General features: G+C 37.1%; 1 protein-coding gene across 1 annotated transcript in view; it reads right to left on the reverse strand.

Annotated features, from left to right (window-relative positions):
- Positions 1 to 20,715, reverse strand: part of PDE11A (phosphodiesterase 11A) — a 381,258-nt gene that overhangs the window by 327,811 nt on the left and 32,732 nt on the right. The window contains exon 2 of the mRNA XM_032855980.1: positions 5,141 to 5,299. Coding sequence (XP_032711871.1) covers positions 5,141 to 5,299 — 159 coding nt within the window. The remainder of the gene's footprint in view (positions 1 to 5,140; positions 5,300 to 20,715) is intronic.

Below are 20,715 nucleotides of genomic sequence, written 5' to 3' on the forward strand. Positions count from 1 at the left end.
CATTAGCATCATCTGTGCACCATCCTCAACACCAACTGGCAAGGCAGCATCTTCCATAATGAATTCCTGGAATGTGGCCAGTCCCAGGAAGCCAAGCTTGGCTGGCTGCATCCCACCTCGGCAGGGTGTCTGATGGTGCTGGCATGAAGGAGAGCAGCAGGGTAGCTGAACATTCTGAATTAGGAGCTGCGGAGTGGTGACCACACACTAAAGAAACCCTGTAGAGATTAGCTAAAGAACTTCAAGCTACAACTGCTTATATGTCAGCTGTTGGAAAATGAACGCAATAGACATAGTCTTTACGCAACACTGCAATAAGAAATGGCTCCTTTGGGGACCAGGTATGGGTAACCTGGGAAAGGCAGGTGGGAGCCCATGTTCACTTCCATAGACCAGGTTTCATCTGGTCTGATCTTACACCTTGATAGATCATCAGAGTTTGCTCCCATCCAGGTCTCATTTTATTCGGCAAAATAATGCCTCTCTTCACTCACCCAAGAATACCAAAGTGATAAATTACTTGGATGCAAGCAGCATAATCATACCACCTAAATCAGCTAGCTTACACATATCACTGAAGAACAGGGACAATTGCTAGAAACCCACGAAGTGAACAAGGGAATTCTAATCATCTCCTTTGTATGATCTGCCTTTGTGTGCACTTCCAATGTGACTTACAGAACTAGTAATTTGTCAGTATGTAATTTAAATTATTAATATGTGCCTATGGTAGACTATTATTTCACTCAAAACTCTAACCACTGCTGATAAAATTCCTGCTATTGTGCTAGAATTTTAAAGAGTATGATGATTTTAAAGTCATTAAAAGTGAAATTTTTAGGTAGGGTCTGGATGACTCTCTGTCAAGTGAAGATTCCTGCATTGGATGAAGGCAGGGTTGGTGGGAATTTTCCTGATGACCTTTCCAGGCTTTTCCATCAACTTTATGTGATACAGCACAGCCACTGAAATATAGGCATTGAATTTTCAAGAAACACAGTATGATCTTATGCACAATTGCGTTAGATACATAAATAACCCAGAAATGAATATACTACATTTAATTTTCGGTTTATCCTGGGCAAATAATTTACTGATTCTCATATTGTAAAATGTTTGGAATTATACCAAACACAACACAGCTGATACTCTCCAGAAGCTGACATTTTAAGATATCAGGATCTACAAATCATATTACGCTAAATGTGCAATAAATTTCCCACTATCCATACAAACAGTGGCATAGCTGTTTTGTGTATAAAGTAAAATCACAAATAAGGTTCAAATTATTTTAGTCTTACTTTGAAATAGATGACAACATTTCATGAAGTTCATTTACTGGTAAGTGCTACCTTAAGCATTTTACATCTCATCTATTTTATCCCTCACCACAATGCTATTATGGAGGTTCCGAGGCTAAGAAAAATTGAGCAACTTGGTCAAGGTCACTCAGCTAATAAGCAGCAGGGCAAAGACTTGAATCTGCTTTGGAAACTATCTGATTTGGAGTCCCCTACCTAGCACTGAGTTTGGGCCTTCCAGTTCTCTTCCTTGTTCCCTTACTTGCAGGCCATACTGAAAGTTATGGTGCTTAAGTTAATACTGGTGAGTGTGGGAGGAGGTTGTCTGAAGCTGGCTGGCAGACTGAGGAAAACTAATTTGAGTTTTAAAATGGGGACTGAACAAAGTTGGGAGGGCTCTGCAAAAAAGAGGTATAGGCAAGCTACTACTATTGTAAATAGGTTTAGTATTCCCGAAAGCTATCTGTATCTTGGAATGAGAGCTATAAAACTTTTCTTGCCCTTTGACTCAGTAATTTCAGTCTTTGGAATATACCCCAAGGAAATAACACAAAAGAAAAAGGTAATTTGTTCAAGATGTTCATTCAGGGGCTATTTTGAATTAGTGAAAAACTGGAAATAACCCGAATTTCCAGTAATAGGACAGTGACTAAGCAAACAAGGTTATGCAGAAAAAGAAAAAAAAAAACTTCATAATCTCTAATAATGGCAAATGTAGACTACATTCACATGTGGACATATATGTAAGAAATAACTCTAAAAAGTATAATACAAATTAGCATAAGCATAGTCTTATGCTGAGATTTTTCTTTTTTCCTTGTCCCAAGTAAAATACTCTGTGCATTAACAATCACACGAGAGAAATGTAAATTTATAAAGACGCATATGCCTCATTTCATTGTTGTAACTCCAATAGCGGAACTGGTATATAGGCTGTCCTTAATAAAAATGTATAGACCACTTATATAGAGCTAGTTTTTGAACTGAGACCAGACTGTATCTGGCATGTATTAATGTGCTATCAGTGAGAGCTAATTTTTAATGAGGACTTACTATGTGCTAGGCGCTCTTCCAAGTTCTCTTCCTATATTCTTTCATATAATCCCCCTATAGCTCATGAGATAAGTATTACTACTATCATCTCTCTTCCAAGAGGAGGAAATTGGAGCACAGAACAGCTAAGCAACTTGCCCAAGGTCACAAAGGCTAAGGCAGAGATGGATTTTCAACCAGGCTAGACTGTTGCTATGACCTATATGCAGCCATTATGCCACAACATCTTCTCTTATTTGAAAGAAGTTTCTAGATCTTGTTCTTTCCTATTAATCATTTCTAGATTTTGTTTTCTGCTTTTCTTCTTCACCACTTCTGTTTTGTCTATAATATATAGAATCCTTGCAGGAAAGAACAATAACCAGATATAGAAGTTGAGGTAAAATACTCTCCATCTAGTGTCACCTGCATGAACATAATCAACTTGCCTGAACTGGTAAGACTTCATCCAAGAAGTAAGACTAGAGTAGGGTTTTTTAAATCAGGTGAGGGAATTGTAGGGGCTGAAAAATAAAATGCTACTGTGGGCACATGGGATAATTGCAAATGAGAAAAATATAACACATGGAGGAAATGTGATACTCAAACAATGTTGAATCTAAGAAACAAGTTGCCTGAGGATAAGTGACAAATATAGAAGAACATTTAAATCTCTTGGGAAAATGGTAATTTAAAAATAAAAATTTATGGTTTATATTACCTAGTATCTTATATTTTACAAAGTATTTGTAATTTATGATCATATTTAATTCTCATGCTATAAATGGTGAATAGTATAGTTGATGGGGAAAAAACAGAGAGTCACAAGATTAAGTGTCTCGCCCAAACCAGGCCCATTTGTCCACAGTGGGGGCCAGACCTCCATCCCAGCCCTCATTCTCAGTAGAGCTAAACACTGATGCTGTTCAAGACAAAACCAGGTGCAGAAAATCATTCAGAGCCCATGAAGCCCTAGACCATAGGTAAATAACCACTAAGAGAAGTCCAGAAAATAAATCTAACATAAGCACAATCAGAGATGAGCATTAAATATATAACAGGATCCTTTCAAATGAAGGAGGCAGAGTAAAGACAGGACTACCATCCATCAACTAAACTGTTTGGGAAATGTGGGCAGGTGGTTATGTGTTTGGAAAAACACAAAACTCGAATCCTATTATCTGAATCCTTATAAAAGGCACATTATTATAAGACTCTCACATTTGGTGCAAAATAACATTTTTGCTTTATCAATACATTCCATGGAAGCATCTGCAGAGTGAATGAGGCAGCGTCCATCGTATACATCCTTAAACACCCTCACCTTTACCCGACTCTGTCTTATGGAAGCCTAGGCTTTCCTGAAAGATCAAAGCAAATGCTACCTGTTCCTAGAAGCCTCTTCAGGCTCTTCAGGTGAGAAATTTTCCCTTTCCCAGGCATTCATAGCATGTTCTAGGTCATCTTATTGATGATCTTGCCTTCTGCCTTGTTCAGCGCCAGGATGACATAACACACTTGGGATTTATCTTTGTGCTTCCTACAGCCCCAACACAAGTGTCTTCAGACTGTAGTTTTTCACTGAATTGGTGAGATATTGTCTGAGGTCCTATCAAGCTCTCCCCCATAGCCTCATGAGATGCTTACTACTACACTTCTTATTATTATCATCTCTCTTCCAAGAGGAGGAAATTGGAGCACAGAACAGCTAAGCAACTTGCTCAAGGTCACACAGGCTATGTCAAAGAAGGAATTTCAACCAGGGTAGACTGTTGTTGCTGTGCCTATATGCAGCCACTATGCCACGCATCTTCTCCTATCTGAAAGAAGTTTTTCTTTCAAGACATAAACTGCAAAGGTTTATAAACCTTTTCCGGAATTTGGGATACTCAAATTTAACTACAGGTATGACCTCAGTAAAGGACTCTTTTCACTTAAAAATCTTGTCTCCTTATAATCATATTTTACTCTAACCTTTTGTACCAGAACATTTGCATTCATTTAATGAATTAGTAATTAGCACTAGCAAATAGCAAGCTTACATCCAGAAGGTTACATTATAAAGTGTCTCTTTTAATCAAATAGGTATATGGCAGTCATCAAACTTAAACTAATTTGAGATTTGCTTTTACACAAATTTCATAAATATCCTACCAGATTTTATGCAATATGAAGGTAAGAGCTTCAAAGCCAGAAAGAACTCCAGCTTTTTGAAGAGTCTCTCTTTTAATATGAGCTGGTGAATAAACTGTGGTGAAAGAACTTAAAATTTCAGAACAAAAATACATCACTTCTACTAAAGTCAACTGTTCTTTGGGGACAAAAAATAATGTTTTTTTAATTAGTAATTTAGAATAATGATTAAATAGCATTCATTTTATTGAGATTTTTATAAAGAACTGAGAAAACAATTCTTCATAGTAGTTATGAAAACACAAGAGCAAGTGTTGAGTTTCTGAAACACAATCATCTTCCTAATTCCCTATCTTCCCTTGGGCCATGTGTGGTGGTGGTGTGATCCTCAATTAAAAAGCTTGCTTATAAGGAAGATAAAGACCACGGAAAGAATACTACTGAGGCTTGCAATGAAAAGTAAACTAAGAAAAAGATGAAGTAATTATTTTCAATTTTACCACATTCTATGAAATATCCAAAATTTCTATTACATTTTGTGTAACATGAGAAAAAGCTCTTTGATCCATGAAGAGGTTAATCTAACAACGATTCACACAAGTCTTGTCCTTTTCAGGGAGAATAGCAATCAATGATCAAGGAGCATACAAGTCACAAAAGGCATGGAAACTTACTTTTTCATCATCTTCAGTAAATGGAGCACCTTCAGGAATCTTGTTTATCGCTTGGGCCACACCAATAATCTCACCGTCACTGCTTCGGATAGGCATGCACAATAGTGACTTTGTCTTGTATCCAGTTAGCTTGTCAATTTCATCATTGAATCTTCGATCCTAAAAATAAGACAGAGAGTGAATTAAATGCATGTGTGTTGTTGTCAGGCAGAAGGAGAGAGAAGTGTATTTCTGTGTATGATGTTTTATCACCAGGAATTTTACCCAAAGAATTCTTAATAATAATACCAGATTTGATTTCATGTTGAAGTCACCAAAGGAACATAAATGAAAATAAATCACTACCATAGTTGTTAAACATGGTCAATGATGAAAAAAACTTTAAACCCTCAAAGTTAGAGAAGAGGCAAGTGTTTGTTTTTTGGATTTTTTTTTTTTTTTTTTTTGAGAGAGAGGGCACACACACTTGAGAGCAGGGGGAGGGGCAAAGGGAGAGAGAGAAAATTTAAGTAGGCTTCATGCGCATCATGGGGACCATCACAGAGCACAACACGGGTCTCTATCTCAGGACTCTGAGATCATGACCTGAGACAAAATCGAGTTGGTTGCTTACCCAACTGAGCCACCCAGATGCCCCCCAGGAGCAAGTGTTTTTAGTGGAACTCCACTCTATGCTATTTATTCAAATCTGTTATTTTACATAGACAACTGATTATGAAGTATCATAAAAGAAAAAGACCATAAATTCATATTAAGTACTATGAAAAAATATGCAGAAAAGCACCACTTTACTTCTGGTCAAAATGTCCTATGAGAAAAGAACCTATGAGCTCACAATGATACTATTAAAAAAATAAAAACAAAAACAAAAAAACAGTGTCATAAGAGGGAGGAGAGAAAAGGCTTCTTTATAGAATGTCAGCTTTAAAAATGTAGAAGGAATGGTAAATTATATATTATTTATTTCACAACTACCAATATAATAATATACACAAGCAAGGATCACCAATGGATGCTAATACCACTGTGTGAAATGTGGTTATATGGTGGTTATGTGGAAATATTGTTAAACAGAATATTCACAAAGTCTCAGGGTACCACTCCAATGACTCCCTCTTAAATTCAAAGAGAAAATGATGTCTTTATAGTAAAGACACAGGGTAGACACAACGTTAAACAAGTAATCAAACTTAACATTACCACTAATGAGCCAAAATAATATTATATGCCTCCTGATGGAATGCAATGTGATGAGGACATCATCAAAAACATGGAGTGTTCTTGTCAAATGTGTAACATGAATCTGACCATTCAGGAAAAGAAAACTAAGAAAAAATGCAGATTATTGGTCATTCTATCAGAAGCCTGACTTGAACTCTTCAAAAATATCGGTATTGGGGATGCCTGAGTGGCTCAGATGGTTAAGTATCTGCCTTTGGCTCAGGTCACGATCTCCAGTCTCCTGGGATCCAGCCACACACTGGGCTCCCAGCTCAGCGGGGAGTCTGCTTCTCCCTCTCCCTCTGCCTCTCCCCCTGCTTGTGCTCTCTCTACCTCTCTCTCTCTCAAACGAATAAATAAAATCTTTTCAAAAAGATCAATATCGTGAAAGACAATAATTTTTAATATAAAAATAAAATAGGGCCATGGGAGCTGTGCTGGTTTAGAGAAGACTTAAGAGACCTGAAATCGAAATAAAATGTGTGATCCTTCATTGAAAATTATTGTGGAGTTTCTGGGTGTGGAGGGGTGACAAGTAGAGAAATTTGAACAAGGACATTATATTCAGTAGTATTGTTCTATCAACATAAACTTTCATAGGTGTGATAGTGGTATTGTAATTAAGTAGGAGAATGTTCTTTTTTTAGGATATACATGTTATAGTATTTTGGTGTGAAATGTCATAATACTTTCAAATGGTAAGAAAGAGAAAGAAAGGAGGGAGGAAGAAAGGAGAGAGAGAGAGAGAGAAGAGACTGGCTCTTGAAAAAGGTAACAGAGGCTCTTTGCCCAGCAGGGACCCTACTTCTCCCTCTCCCTCTGTCTACTTCCTTGCCAACTTGTGCTCTCTCTCACTCTGATTCAAGTAAATAAATCAAATCTTAAAAAAGAAAAGAAAAGCTAACAGGGACTAAAAATGTTCCAAGGAAGATGATAAACTAGATTCTGGCTCACTGCTTCAAGGGAGGGACTGAGTGGAGTGAAGCTTCTCCCAAGGACTTCAATATTCTTTCTGAAAAGATACTTAAAAAGCAACAAAGGCCCATTGTCTACTACCATCTAGAGTTATGAATTTCATCTAAGAGTCAAGGGAGGCTGACTGTGGACAGGGTGACAGCCTCAAAACCAAACACTGTTGGCCTTCTGATGAGTTATCTCTCTATTATATCATCTTTGTTACCTTCGGTATCACAAGGACAGGAGCCCTTAACTCCATACTAAGACCTGGTTTTGGTCTGGGGACTCATCCAAGCTACCCTAACCTTAGTTAGGGAGGGAAGAGCCCTGAAGGAGAGAGGGAAATCAAAACCCAGATTAACCAAATCTCCTGCTCAAAATGAGCCTGCAACCAAATTTTCAGAAGAGCACTAATTTGTATTAATTTTTTTAAAATTCACCGAGGAACAATTATGCACCAAGCTGTGAGCTAGGAGATACAGCAGGAAGCAAGAGAGGCATCATCCTTGCCTTCATAGAACCTGCAATCTAGTAGTTGAGGCAGATGACATAGAAATGTATAATCGTGTGTTGTAGTCAGTGATACTAGGAAAAGAGAAGGGTGTCATGAAAGAGACTTAATAGGAGGTACCTATGTCTATGGTCTATCTGAAAATAGGATAAGTAAGCTATAGCTTGCATCATGAGTAGGGATTAGCCAAAGAAAGTTGAGAAGAAGTTTCCAGGAAGTTGGAACAATACACATGAAGGTCCCGAAGAAGGAAAAAACTTAGTAAGTTCCCCAAACTCCAATGTCAGTGTGGCAAAAGCACAGGGAGTCAAAGGGAGAAAGGAGGGAGGCAGGGGCCAGATGGTAGCAAGCCTTACAGGTTTGGAAAGGAGTTATAACATTAACCCTAAGTACAGTGGAACATCATTGAAAATCTTGAAGCAGAGGATGATATGACTCATTATCCAGCAATTAGCATTCCCTGAAATCACTTATTAGTTTACTTGTTCTCCCTCCGTTAGTATATAAGATCTAAGACAGCAGAGATTTTATCTTGTTTCCGGCTTCCTACTGGCATATCATAGGTACTCCACAGTAGTTTTATTTTAGTCATAGGAATTTTTTTTAAGATTGTACTGCAATTATGCAAAATATAGAAAAGTTGGAAAGGACCTAAGGCTCCACATTTCATTCCTTAGTGTATATTTAGAATACTTTTGCACATGTACAGGAAAGAAATACACAAATGTTGACTGCAACATCAATTATGAAAAGAAAAAGTAAAAAACCATTTATTTCAATTTTGGTCAATAGAAAAATAAACAAATTATCATCTCTTGTTCTGATATCATACTATGCAAAAATTTTAAGGAGTAAACTAAAGCTACTTATATTAACATGAACAAATATCAAAAACATGTTAAGTAAAATAAACAACCTGTAATCTGATACCATCTATATAATACCACTAATATTTAAAAACAATCCTAAACATTATGTACGGGTTCAAATATGTACTAAAAGTATAAAGCACACATGAGAATAATAAACTCTAAATTTATTTAAGTGGTTACCTCTGGGAAGGAAGGGGGAATAGCGTCAGAGAGGGGTACAGAGGAGGCTTTAACTCTACCAAAAATTTTCTTTCTTTAGAAAAAATAAACAATTGTGAAGCAAATATAATACAATGTGAAGATTTTATAAACCTAGAGGCCTATTTCCATCTAAATGCTTCAATATTTTATAATAAAAAGTTTAAAACCATGTTTAAAAAATTAAGAACTTTGTGGAAGATAATACAGGCTTGGAATATGAGAAACCAATTAGGAAACTTCAATGGTCCAGGCAAGGCAAGAGGATGGTCTGAATTAAGAGAAAGGCGATGAAGGTAAGACAGATAGGTTGGAAGTTGCATCTACAGTATTTCCTGATGGGTTAGTTGAGGTTGGGAGGGCTAGAAAAAGAAGAGTATATCTCTCATTTTAATTTGAGAAACTATGTGACTCATGTAAGAAATGAAATTTAAGAAATTTAAGAATTTAAGAAATGAAACAGATTAACATGGGGAAAATAGAGAGAGGCAAACCATAAAACAGACCCTTAACTATAGAGAACAACCTGAGGGTTGCTGGAGGGATGGGTGGAGGGTGGGCTAAATGAGTGATGGGTAATAATGAAGGCACTTGTGATGAGCACTAGGTGTTATATGCAAGTGACGAATCACTAAATTCTGCTCCTGAGACTAATATTCAGGAGTAGAATACTCCTATACACTATACACTATACACTATATGTCAACTAATTACAATTTAAATAAAAAATTTAAACAAAAAAAATTGAGAAACTATCGATGAAAGTGCCATTTACTGGAATGGAGGAGATGCAGATTAAGGTGAAAGTCTACATATAGAAACTCAAGAAGGTTGATGAATCAGTTTATTAAGCAAAGTGATGTGCATCTTGTGACCTCAATCACAAGCTGCGTGTGAGAATTACCTGAGAAGATTTCCAAAAGACCAGAGCCTGGGCTCCATTCTAAACTGAATCAATGAAATTAGGCATTGGTATTTTTTAAATGTTTATAGGTGATTCTCATATGAGAACAACTGTCCTGAATCATAAGGAGATTAGTTACTAGTGAGATCAATAAAAGTCACTGATAGGGAGTGGCCTGAGATGGGAAGAACTGAGGAGAGCACCACATATTCTAGTGGTTGCATATCAGATGGGATGGACTGTGTTAGACTGGACTTAAAAACCCACTCTGGAGTAGACATGGCCCATCTGTTCTTACCTTTGTGATAATTTGTGTCTCTGGAGAAGGGCCTCATCCACCCAAGTCCAACTCTGCGTAGACTAGCCACAAAGACTGTGGGGTATTCATTGTCAAACTATCCAAAGTCCCATGGGAACAATAGACATGGAGATGCTTCAGCATGACTGGGGGCACAAAAATATTAATAACCCTCCTACCACCTCTCCAACTCTCTGTATCCATCTGATAAACTTCTAACACAAGGCAAAAAAATAATTACGTTTGACATACGTGGTGTTAATCTTTCAATTTAAAAGCTGTGCTGAAAGATTTATCTCATTAGGTTTTAGTGTTTAAAAAAAAGTAATTCATCTTAAAATATGCTTTGTCCAAGTCTTCATTACACTATTTATGGGATAATTCTTACAAATTAACTCAAAAACCTGATAGAAGCCATCTAATGGGAGGTGAGAAGAGCTGATATAATTGTACACTTTCTTAATGTATATTAATCTCTAGACTAATTTTCTAATTTTAAAAAAATGAAGAAAGTTGAGCACAAAACTGAGGTATAAATTAATTGTAGGAGAAGAAGAAAACTAGGGAATTAATTAGTTAAAGAAACATATTACTCTGATGTGATACAGGGAAGGAAAGTTTAAAAACAGAAGACAGCAAAAAAAATAGATTTCACTTGCCAACCCATGACCACAAATGAGTGTAGTAGTAAGGGAAACATAGGACGTTTTGGAAGATGTCGCTGGAGGCCACATTTAGTGTAAGGTCAGAAAAAATCCTCCAAAGAAAATAAAATGTTTAAGCTGACACGCAAAGAATCAATGTCTCAGAAAGAGAAAATAGTACCCAAAATGCAAAGCAGTAGAAAACTGTTAAGTTTGAGGAATTGGAAGAAGTTGAAGATAGCTCTCAAATGAAGAGTCTGAGATGGGACAGGAAAAACCGGCTAGAGACTCATGAAGGGGTGCCTAGTGACCTGGTTTAGAATTATTAATTTATCACAGGAAGAGGAGGGCACTGGAGGGTTTTAAGAAAGTGGATGGGAGTGATAAAACGGATTCTTCATTTTAGAAATACCACTCTGGCTTACATGTGAAGAATGGATTGGAAGCAACAGATATAGGTGAGAGACAAACCATCTCTGGACTGTGATGGTGGTTAATGATGGTGGGGGTGATGGGAATGGACTGAGTTGAAAGATATTTAGGTGGTAGAGTCAGTAGGACTTGCTGATTAATTTGATGAAAGGTTGCAAAGGAGTAAAAATGACTCCATATGTTAGGTACAGGTACCTGGGTAAGTGGCAGAGTGATTAACTGAGTGAGAAGCACAGGAAAGGACAGACTCGGAGGTGGGAATAGGAGTTCCCTTGTATACATTTTGAGGTTTAGTTGAGTATAGGTCATCCATACAGTGGTATTTCCCCCAAAGTAGTGTGAGAGATAAATAATATATATATATTTTTCTTTTTAAATTTCAGGAAAAGTACTTAGAATGGAAAGTAGAGATAGTTTGGGTAAGAGATCAATAACTTTTAACCCGAGGTCTTCAGAAGTTCATCCCACTCAATAGCAAAGAAGGCCAAGTAAGGAGAAAACAGGACCAATAAGGTAGAAACACTGGCCTATTTATTGCTGAAAATAGCAACTTGAATAGGAAACTAACAAATGCCTCTAGGTCTATAATGAAATATCACATGGAGAATAATGTCCAATTTTTACTCATCTCCCTTAGGACAAAAGAACAAGAAATGATCTATGACAGGTGAGATTTCTAATAAGTTAAAGTAAGGGCTTCTTTAATAAGGTTGTTAAAATCTGGAATAAGTTTCTCATGATTATGGTAGACTCTTCTTGCTTTAAGTATTTTTATGTCATAATATTTTTCCTATCTCAAATATTTTAAGTATAACTGCTCTTATAAAAAGTAGTGCAGAGATTTTCTCAGCCTTTTGTGCAGACCTATTTTTGCATATGATGTTATGATTTTTAATATTTAAAAGAAAAGTAATAAGGCCAAGAGAAATTTTTACTTTTTAGCAAAGGAACTGAACTCTGCCCACTATATAGAGAACAGTAATTTGGTACACTTCTTCCTCAGGATCTGCAGCCGATTCTGCAGGTTCCTCAGTCAAATGTGATGCTACATAGCACACCCAGAAAATTGGTCTTACCTATAAGATCCACTGAGGGTATAGAAAGAATAAACTTCTGTAGTCTGAGTTTTCAGGTCCTTAAGAAAAGGGTTCGCTGCACTCAAGAATCCCAGCCAGCTCCAAAGAGACACAATTTAGAGACACATAAGGAGCATCAAAGCAAAAGGGAGTCCATCCCTTCTTTTCTTCTTCTCTGAGAAACCACTCAAGGCTCCCCAAGGCAGGAGCCAGAGCTAAGAATTTTATCCAGGTCTCAGATTCATGACAAGCATGGATCACATAAGATCTCTTTCATCCTCTCTGTATTTAAAGCTTATCTCCCCAACACTTTATAGTAAAAATTTCCAGTGCTCATGATTAAGCCAAGAACTGGTCTTGAGCACCATTTAACCCATAAGGATGCTTGTTTTAACAATTTCAACCCTAATTTGGGTTCTTCATAACCAAAATGATCAGACTTTTCAAATCTGAGAATGTCGACATGATGGTAATCTTGTTTTTAGAACATACATATGAGGAAACATGTAAATGCAAAAAGGCCCTATTAATTCCGTGATATGTTTAATGAATTTGTATCTGAGTCATTGTTTCCATAAATTATAAAGAAAAGGTGATACAAGATATTTGTGTATAGATGGTATTTCTCCTTTCTACAGACACTTATACATTCATAGGAATAGAACAGTGGTTGGCAACCCTTGGTAAAATTGGACTCATGCGAGGAGCTTTAGATAACTATAGTGGTCCTAGCCTACCAGTTACATCATATAGGTGGGAGGAGGGGCTGGATAGGAGATCTGACCTGGTTAAGAACCACTGAATTAGAGGTCCCTTAATAAGTCCAAGGCCTCTAGGGCTCTGAGCGGAATAGATTATAAACCTCTGCTTTAGAGCTTTCGGGACAAGTGTGTTATCTTTGTTCTGTTTTGTTATGTTTTCTATCCACTTTCCCCCAAGGCCGAACCTACCAGGCCTGCACACCTTCTCCAGCACCCTTCTATTTCACCCCTGCAAAGAAAGTTTTGGATATCAAGTTCAGTCCCATGTTTTATCTACATCTTTTTAAACTGCCAGATGGAATTGCAATGTAGAGAAGCTAATGGAAATATGAACTGTAAAAGGAATAAACCTTGAAACTCAAACTGATAGACTGCCAAACTGTCTGAGGCTTAAACAGAAATTGCTTTTATTGGTATATCAATTAGTAACACTCATTTGATGTTCATTAATAAAAGCATCTCCTTTACATTTATGATTTATCATAAACATCACTTATTCTCCAGAAAATTCTTAAAAGGCTAAGCTCTTGAAAATTTTGATTTGTCTTTAAAGATTTCAAATGTACTATCCTGCTTTTCTCCATACCAAGGATAACTAATTGTTCTGAATTGAGGTAAGGCTTGAGATTATAATGCATAAAAACAAAGACATAATAACTAGATAGTTAATTCTTTGGCCTCCTAAGTCAATGCTTGCTGAGAAAAGTACAAAATTTTCATTGTTGTTCTTAATATGTATTCACAGAATGTCATTGCCCTCCAGTAAGTAAAAATCTTTGTCTCTCTGAATTCTTTCACAAAAATTCTTTAGATTTGAATAGTACAAAATATTACCCAAAAATACATATGTTTTAGAGGCTTCATTTTTTTAATGGACCTTAAGTGGTATGGTGGGTGGTGGAGCAGTTTGCAAATACATAGAGGTCAGCCCTCTTTGGTAAATGTTTAATGAGCATGCTTTCATTTAAATCTTCCAAATTGAATTAGCAGTTAACCTATGCCATAAAAGAATTTAATATGAGGTTTCAAAACCACTGTTATTGTCATTCGAACTCGTTATTCGGTGTCATTGTCATTACCTAGTTGCTTGCATGGTTATCCATTTTAGTTATGTTGCTAACGTCAACTTGGTTTGCTGGTGTTCTTTCTTTGTTCTTCCCTTCTTAGTTGGCACTTTTCTTTGGCCCTTACTATAGTCATCATGGCTATTTTTGTTTATCTTTCTTATGACAAATACAAATATATCTCAAGGCAAAAGACACAAGACAACGGGAAAACTACAACACAGCTGAAACCAAAACTGCAGATGAGGTGATACAAAAGAAGGTGATGATTTATTAAACTTCTTTAATAGAGAGCACAGATCCTTATTACAAATATACTGTAAGTCTACGGATATATTGTATGTAGAATTAAAATACAACTCCATGGTCTATAAGTTTTACTGTGTGTAATTAAAATGTTTGAGAAAAGGCCAGTACCTGAAGAGAAAGCTATGCAAAGAGTCAGCCAGAGGCACCTTCCTTCCTATTACAGAGCAGACATCCAAGAACTGCAGTGAATCATGGAGGTGAGGCTATAAGGTAGAACCAGGAAGGTCAAGAAGTCTGCAAATATGAAGAAGGGTTGATCAGCATGGAGCCGTGGTTCAGGCACCAAACAGTCAGGAACCAGGAATACAGGGAAAGCCAAGGACAAGACAGTGATGCATGAAAAACCAGATCTGGGTGGGGAGTATGAATGTAACAGCGATACACTAGAAACTTGGTCTCACCATTTGTTAAGACCTAACAAAGGGGGGTACTTGGGTGGCATCTATTAAACTTCTGTCTTTGGCTCAGGTCATGATCTCGGGGTCCTGGAATCCAGCCCTGTTCAGTGGGGAGACTACTTCTTCCTCTCCCTCTGCCTCTCACCCTACTTGTGCTCACTTGCGCGCTCTCTCTCTCTCCAAATAAATAAATAAATAAATAAATAAATAAATAAATAAATAAAACTAACAAAGACCACCTCCAGCAGAAGCCTCCTTGTACTTTTCAAACTGTGGGCCATTGAGATAACCTGAAAAGTGGCCTCAAAATATAACTAATTCGTTAGCAACTGTATCAGTCAGGGCCTGACCTTTCCCACCCAGACGCCCTAGTGCTCTCTACACTTTTAGCAGGATATAGCACCAGTCTCTAAATAGCCCTGCTATATTTTTAAGCTATCATTGTCCTGGCTATGAAATTTTTTACCATAAAAATTCAGTCCAATTGAACTGCTACACAGACTGTCAAAGGAATTTGATATTTTCTAAAAATCACAGAGAGCAAAGGACAAAAGGATTGCCAAGATACTATAGTTGGGCAACTTTCTCATATAGATAGATCTTTCAACTCTTAGAATCTGACCTTCTCCACATTTAATTGCTAAACATCACAACATCATATGTGGCACAATGTATATAATGCTAGAAGACATCCTGATTTTCCAAAATGATAAATATTAGAAACTAAAAATTAGCAGCCTGACACTGGTTCACAAAACAAAATTCTCAACAAGCTATTAAACCAGTAGATGATAAGTTTGAAAGAAAGTGATTAAGAACAAATCTTGAAGCCACAAGAGTGTTCAACCACTCAAAGTTCACATTAGAAAAGATCAGGCTCTTTCACTGGGAAGAAGACTTGGAAGTTGCATGTCACTACTTCCCTAGGACTGGTTGGTTCCATATTCACTGCATTCCCTCTATAAGTCACCATGACCCTGAAATCCTCTTTTCCTGTCCTATACCAGGCTCTCCATTTCACTGGTGCTCATCCTAGCTTGGCTGCAAGTAAACAGCAGAACTGAGAGTTCTTGGACATGCCCCAGAAGTTATATGGTCATGTGCATCACGAAACAGTGTGGCATGAATCTCTAGCCCTCTAATATGAGGCGAAGAGCCATGTATCAAACTGAAGGTGCTGATATGTGGTTAGGTCTATCAGAGGTTTGTTTCCACCAGCACAAATCATTCATAAATAATCTGGACAGACACAGGAGTGGACTCAGCACTCAGGGTATCTTTTCCAGGATAAAGCACCAAGATGCTTTCTAAGAAATGCTTATAAGTAGGAGCCTTCTAGACAGATATCCTGGAGAACTGAGTCACACTGATTTTTGGCAGGCTTGTCTAAATTATTCCACCTTGGATAGAATGAATTAGCCCTTCCTGAAACTGGTCTCCCTGCCTGCTGCCTTGTTCCAGATATTTCCTTGACTGGCTGACAGAACACCGTAATGGCCTTTTTACAAAATAGATTAAGTCCTTGGCAGAGCCAACCATCACAGTTTTCCGGTCTGGGTTTGGCAGGTTAGAAAGATTAGACAAGGTCAGGAACCATTCTATAACCATTCCATAAATCTCAATTCACTTTAATAAAATGAGCAGTTTAACCACCTACCATTCTTCCCTGGTTTAGGGTATGCATAGGATGGAACAACAGAAGCAAAATCCACAAAAACCCTGGGCTGCCAAATCTATAAGACTCTTTCATGCTTCCATGGACGAAGCAGTAACAGGTTTCTAATATCAATGGGAAGTTCAACTTTAAAACTTTGTAGTGTCTCAATCCCTCTGTTTACTTAAAAAGAAAGAACACCTTATGAGCATGTTTCCCCCACAATAGCCTACCCACCAACATGCACATATACATGAACATCTGATACATCTGGCTACACCCTACACCCAAACACAGGACACTTCATACTATTGGTCATGTGGACATCAAACAGTTAGGAAAACTGACTACGAGCTGGATCAGCAAGCTGACCGATTTGAAATCATCATGTCAAACTGTATCATACAGAATATATCATTTAACTACAATGCACTTTAGTTAGAAAAATAAAATAAAGAAATAATATATTTGAAAATTTAATATACATTGCTGAACAGCTTATCATTCAGAAAAACCAAAATGGAATCATAAACTTTTTAGAAAATATTTAGAAAAATAACAGGGTGCTGTTATAAGTATTATGTATCAAAACAAGGACAGTTTTGTATAACAGAGTTATAAAGATTCTTTTTTTTAAATTTTGTTTATTTATTTGACAGAGAGAGAGAGACAGAGAGACATCACAAGTAGGCATAGAGGCAGGCAGAGAGAGAGGGGGAAGCAGGCTGTCCACCAAGCAAAGAGCCCGATGCAGGGCCTGACCCCAGGACCCCGAGATCATGACCTGAGGCGGAGGCAGACGTCCAACCCATTGAGCCTCCCAGGCGCCCCAAGTTATAAAGATTCTTAAAGTTTTAGTCTTAAACGCTTACATTAGAAAAGAAAGAAAAGTTCAACTTAGTGAAGTGAGTATCCAACCACAAGGAATTAGAAAAAAAAGAATAGCAAACAAAACTCAAAAAGACGAGAGAAGATGATAAAAATAAGAGGTGAAGTCAATGAAAAAGAAAATAAACATATAATGAAGAGGGTCAATAAAGGTCCAAAAAGTAATAAAATATACCAATCTAGAGAATATAATCAAAAGAAAAAAACAAGAAAAATATTAAAAAAAAATTTTAAGATTTTATTAATTTATTTGACAGAGAAGAGAAAGAAAGCACGAGCAGGGGGAGCAGCAGGCAGAGGGAGATGGAGAAGCAGTCTCCCCGCTGAGAAAGGAGTCCGATGCAGGGCTCGATCCGTGGACCCTAGCTGGGATCATGACCGGAGCAGAAGGCAGATGCTTAACCAACCTAGCCCCCCAGATGCCCCAGAAAGGCATTGAAATTTTTAAATAAAAAGGGGGTAAAGCTATAGTTGCTATAGAGATTAAACAGATAAAATGTTTTGAACAACTCTGTGTCTATAAATTTGAAAACTTAGAAGAAATAAACAGATCCATACATGTTAACAAAACCAACTCTTTAAAGTTTTTAAGAAATTGAATCAGTAGTTTAAAATAGTTCCATTAGGTGTGTGTGCAGGCATGTGTACACACGCACACACACACAAACACACACATACCCAGGATCCAGATGAATTTCCAGGAAATTCTACCATTCAAGCATTAGGAAATTCTAATCTTACACAAACTATTCCATACAACGGAATAAGAGTCATTTGTAATATAACACATTTCAGAACCAGACAGAGATATTATAAGAAAAGAAAAATATAGGCCAATCTCACTTATGAGTGAATACAGATGCAAAAACTCTGAAAATAAACATTTTTATAAAACAAATCAGACAATGTATAAACAGGATAACTTATTAAGACCAAATTGGTTTTTACTAGGAATTCTAGATTAGTTTATCATGAGAAGCTCAATTAAAGTAATTCAGTATATTAATAATTTGAGGTAAAAAAAATCAAATCTTAATAAAAGCAAAAAAAAAAAAAAAGGCTAACCTTTTTTATAGGATAACCTATATTCATTTGTGATTTAAAAGAAGAGAAACAACCTCCTTAGCAAAATGGGAATGGAAGTCACTTTCTTAACCCAATTAAGGGCATTTCAGAAGACCCAGAGAAACTTCATACCTAACAAAGAGACTTTGAAAGCATCCTCTATAAGCTCAAGTTCAAGATAAGGATGTCTGTTTTCATCAACCCTATTCTACATTGTACTAGAGGTCCTTACACAGTAAAGCAAAAGAAAAAAATAAAAGGTAAAGGATTGAAAAGAAACAAAAATGTTCATCATTTGTATATGCTATGATTGCTTATGCAGAAAATCTCAAAGAAAAAAAAAAACCTTAACACATAGGGATTACCTAATACATGTTTGTTGAGGAAATAAGCAACAAAATCGTTGTGCAGATTAAGTGAAATAACCTGTGTCAACTATTTGGCATATAGTAGAAACTTAATAAATACTACTTTCCTTTCCCTTAAAATTTACATTTTAGTTATTTATGTCATGTTGCCAAAAATAATTTTAAGTAGGAATTTAATTTAGTAAGAGAGATGTTGAATCAAAATCAATATACAAAAGTGAATTATATTTCTAGATATCCACAACAATTAGCTAAAAAGTAAATTTTTTTTTAAGATTTTGTTTATTTATTTATTTAACAGACAGGGATCACAAGCAGGCAGAAAGGCAGGCAGAGAGAGGAGGAAGCAGGCTCCCCGCTGAACAGAGAGCCCGATGCGGGGCTCGATCCCAGGACCCTGGGACCATGACCTGAGCCGAAGGCAGAGGCTTTAACCCACTGAGCCACCCAGGTGCCCCAAAAAGTAAATTTTTAAACCACACAGTTTAAAATAGCTAAAAAAACATTTTTAATATCTATAATAAAGTAAAAAATGTTAAGCCTTCTATAGAGAAAGCTTAAAAATTTCATTGAAAGACATTAAAAAATAGTGACTAGGAAGATCTGTCATATTATCAGTTAAGAAGACTAAATATCATAAAATATGTTATAATTCTCTCCAAATTGATCTTTAACTTCAGCACAATTCTAACAGAAACTCAACAAGCTGATTACAGAATTTACAGGAAAGAAAGGAGGGCCAAAAAAAGCCAAGATACTTCTGAAGAACAAGGTGTGGGGAGGAGTTGGGAGATTCTCTACCAGATATCTATATCCAATGGAAATCAAGACAGTATGATATTAGTGCAGGCACAGACTAATAGTCCAAAGGAAGAATAGAGGGCCTAGAAATAAATCCATGACTATATGGAAAAAGAATTTATGACAAAGCAGACATTATGGGTCATGAGAAAAAGTGATCTAATCAATAAATGACACAAGGTCAATTGTTTAACCAAACAGAAAAAAACTTGAAGTTGTATTCCTTTCCTATGCACAAACACAAAAATGAATTGCAATTAAATACTTGATATAAAATACCAAGTTATAAAATTTGCCAAGGACAATATCAAATATTTTCTCTATAACCTTGTTTCTTAAATAAGAAGCAAATAATGTAAAATTTAACGAGAAGATTAATAAATGACAGTAAAACTCAGACTTTAAACTCACCATTAAAAATGAAAAGCAAGAGTATAGGCAAGATGGCAGAGGAGTAGGGGACTAAATTTTGTCTGTTCCCAGGAATTCAGCTAGGTAGTTATCAAACCATTCTGAACACCTACAAACTCAACAGGAGATTGAAGGAAAGAATAGCAGCAATTCTATGAACAGAAAAACGACCATTTTCTAAAAGGTAGGATGTGCAGAGAAGTGAATCCGAGGCAGTATCTGGGGAGATAGGCTGTGGGGGGAGGGAGCCTCCATCAGCCACTTACCAGCAAGTGAGAGAGCAGTGGAGAACGAAATCAGAACTTTTAGAAGTCTGCTCCGTGAAGGGACATCATACCAGTGGCTAAGCAGGGGGTGGAATCTTCACTGGGACAGTGTGGTCTCAGGACCCTCAGGGTTACAGAAAGAGGGGGGTGCTGAGTGTGGCAGAGCTCCCAGGTATCAGAGCAGGGAGGCAGGCTCCAAAGATGCAGCTGAGGAGTAGGTTCTCAGCTCAGAGTTGCCATAAACCGTGATCCAAGGCACATTTGGACCACTGCTTTTCAAGCAGGGACCCCACAAGTAGCATATCTGGGAAGAACCCCCTTCCTTCACCGGGAGGAGCAGCATGGGAGTACGCTGAAGGAATAGACTGGGTTTGGAGACTCTAGCACCATGCACCAGAGATAGAAACGTTCAGTCACAAGCCAGGTGAGCTCAGTGCGGCCTGAGACCAGGGAGACAGGAGTGATTGACTGCTTTGC

The sequence above is a fragment of the Lontra canadensis genome, unplaced genomic scaffold, assembly GCF_010015895.1.
Source record: "Lontra canadensis isolate GAN:19392208 unplaced genomic scaffold, GSC_riverotter_1.0 scaffold11, whole genome shotgun sequence".
NCBI classification, from domain to species: Eukaryota; Metazoa; Chordata; class Mammalia; order Carnivora; family Mustelidae; genus Lontra; species Lontra canadensis.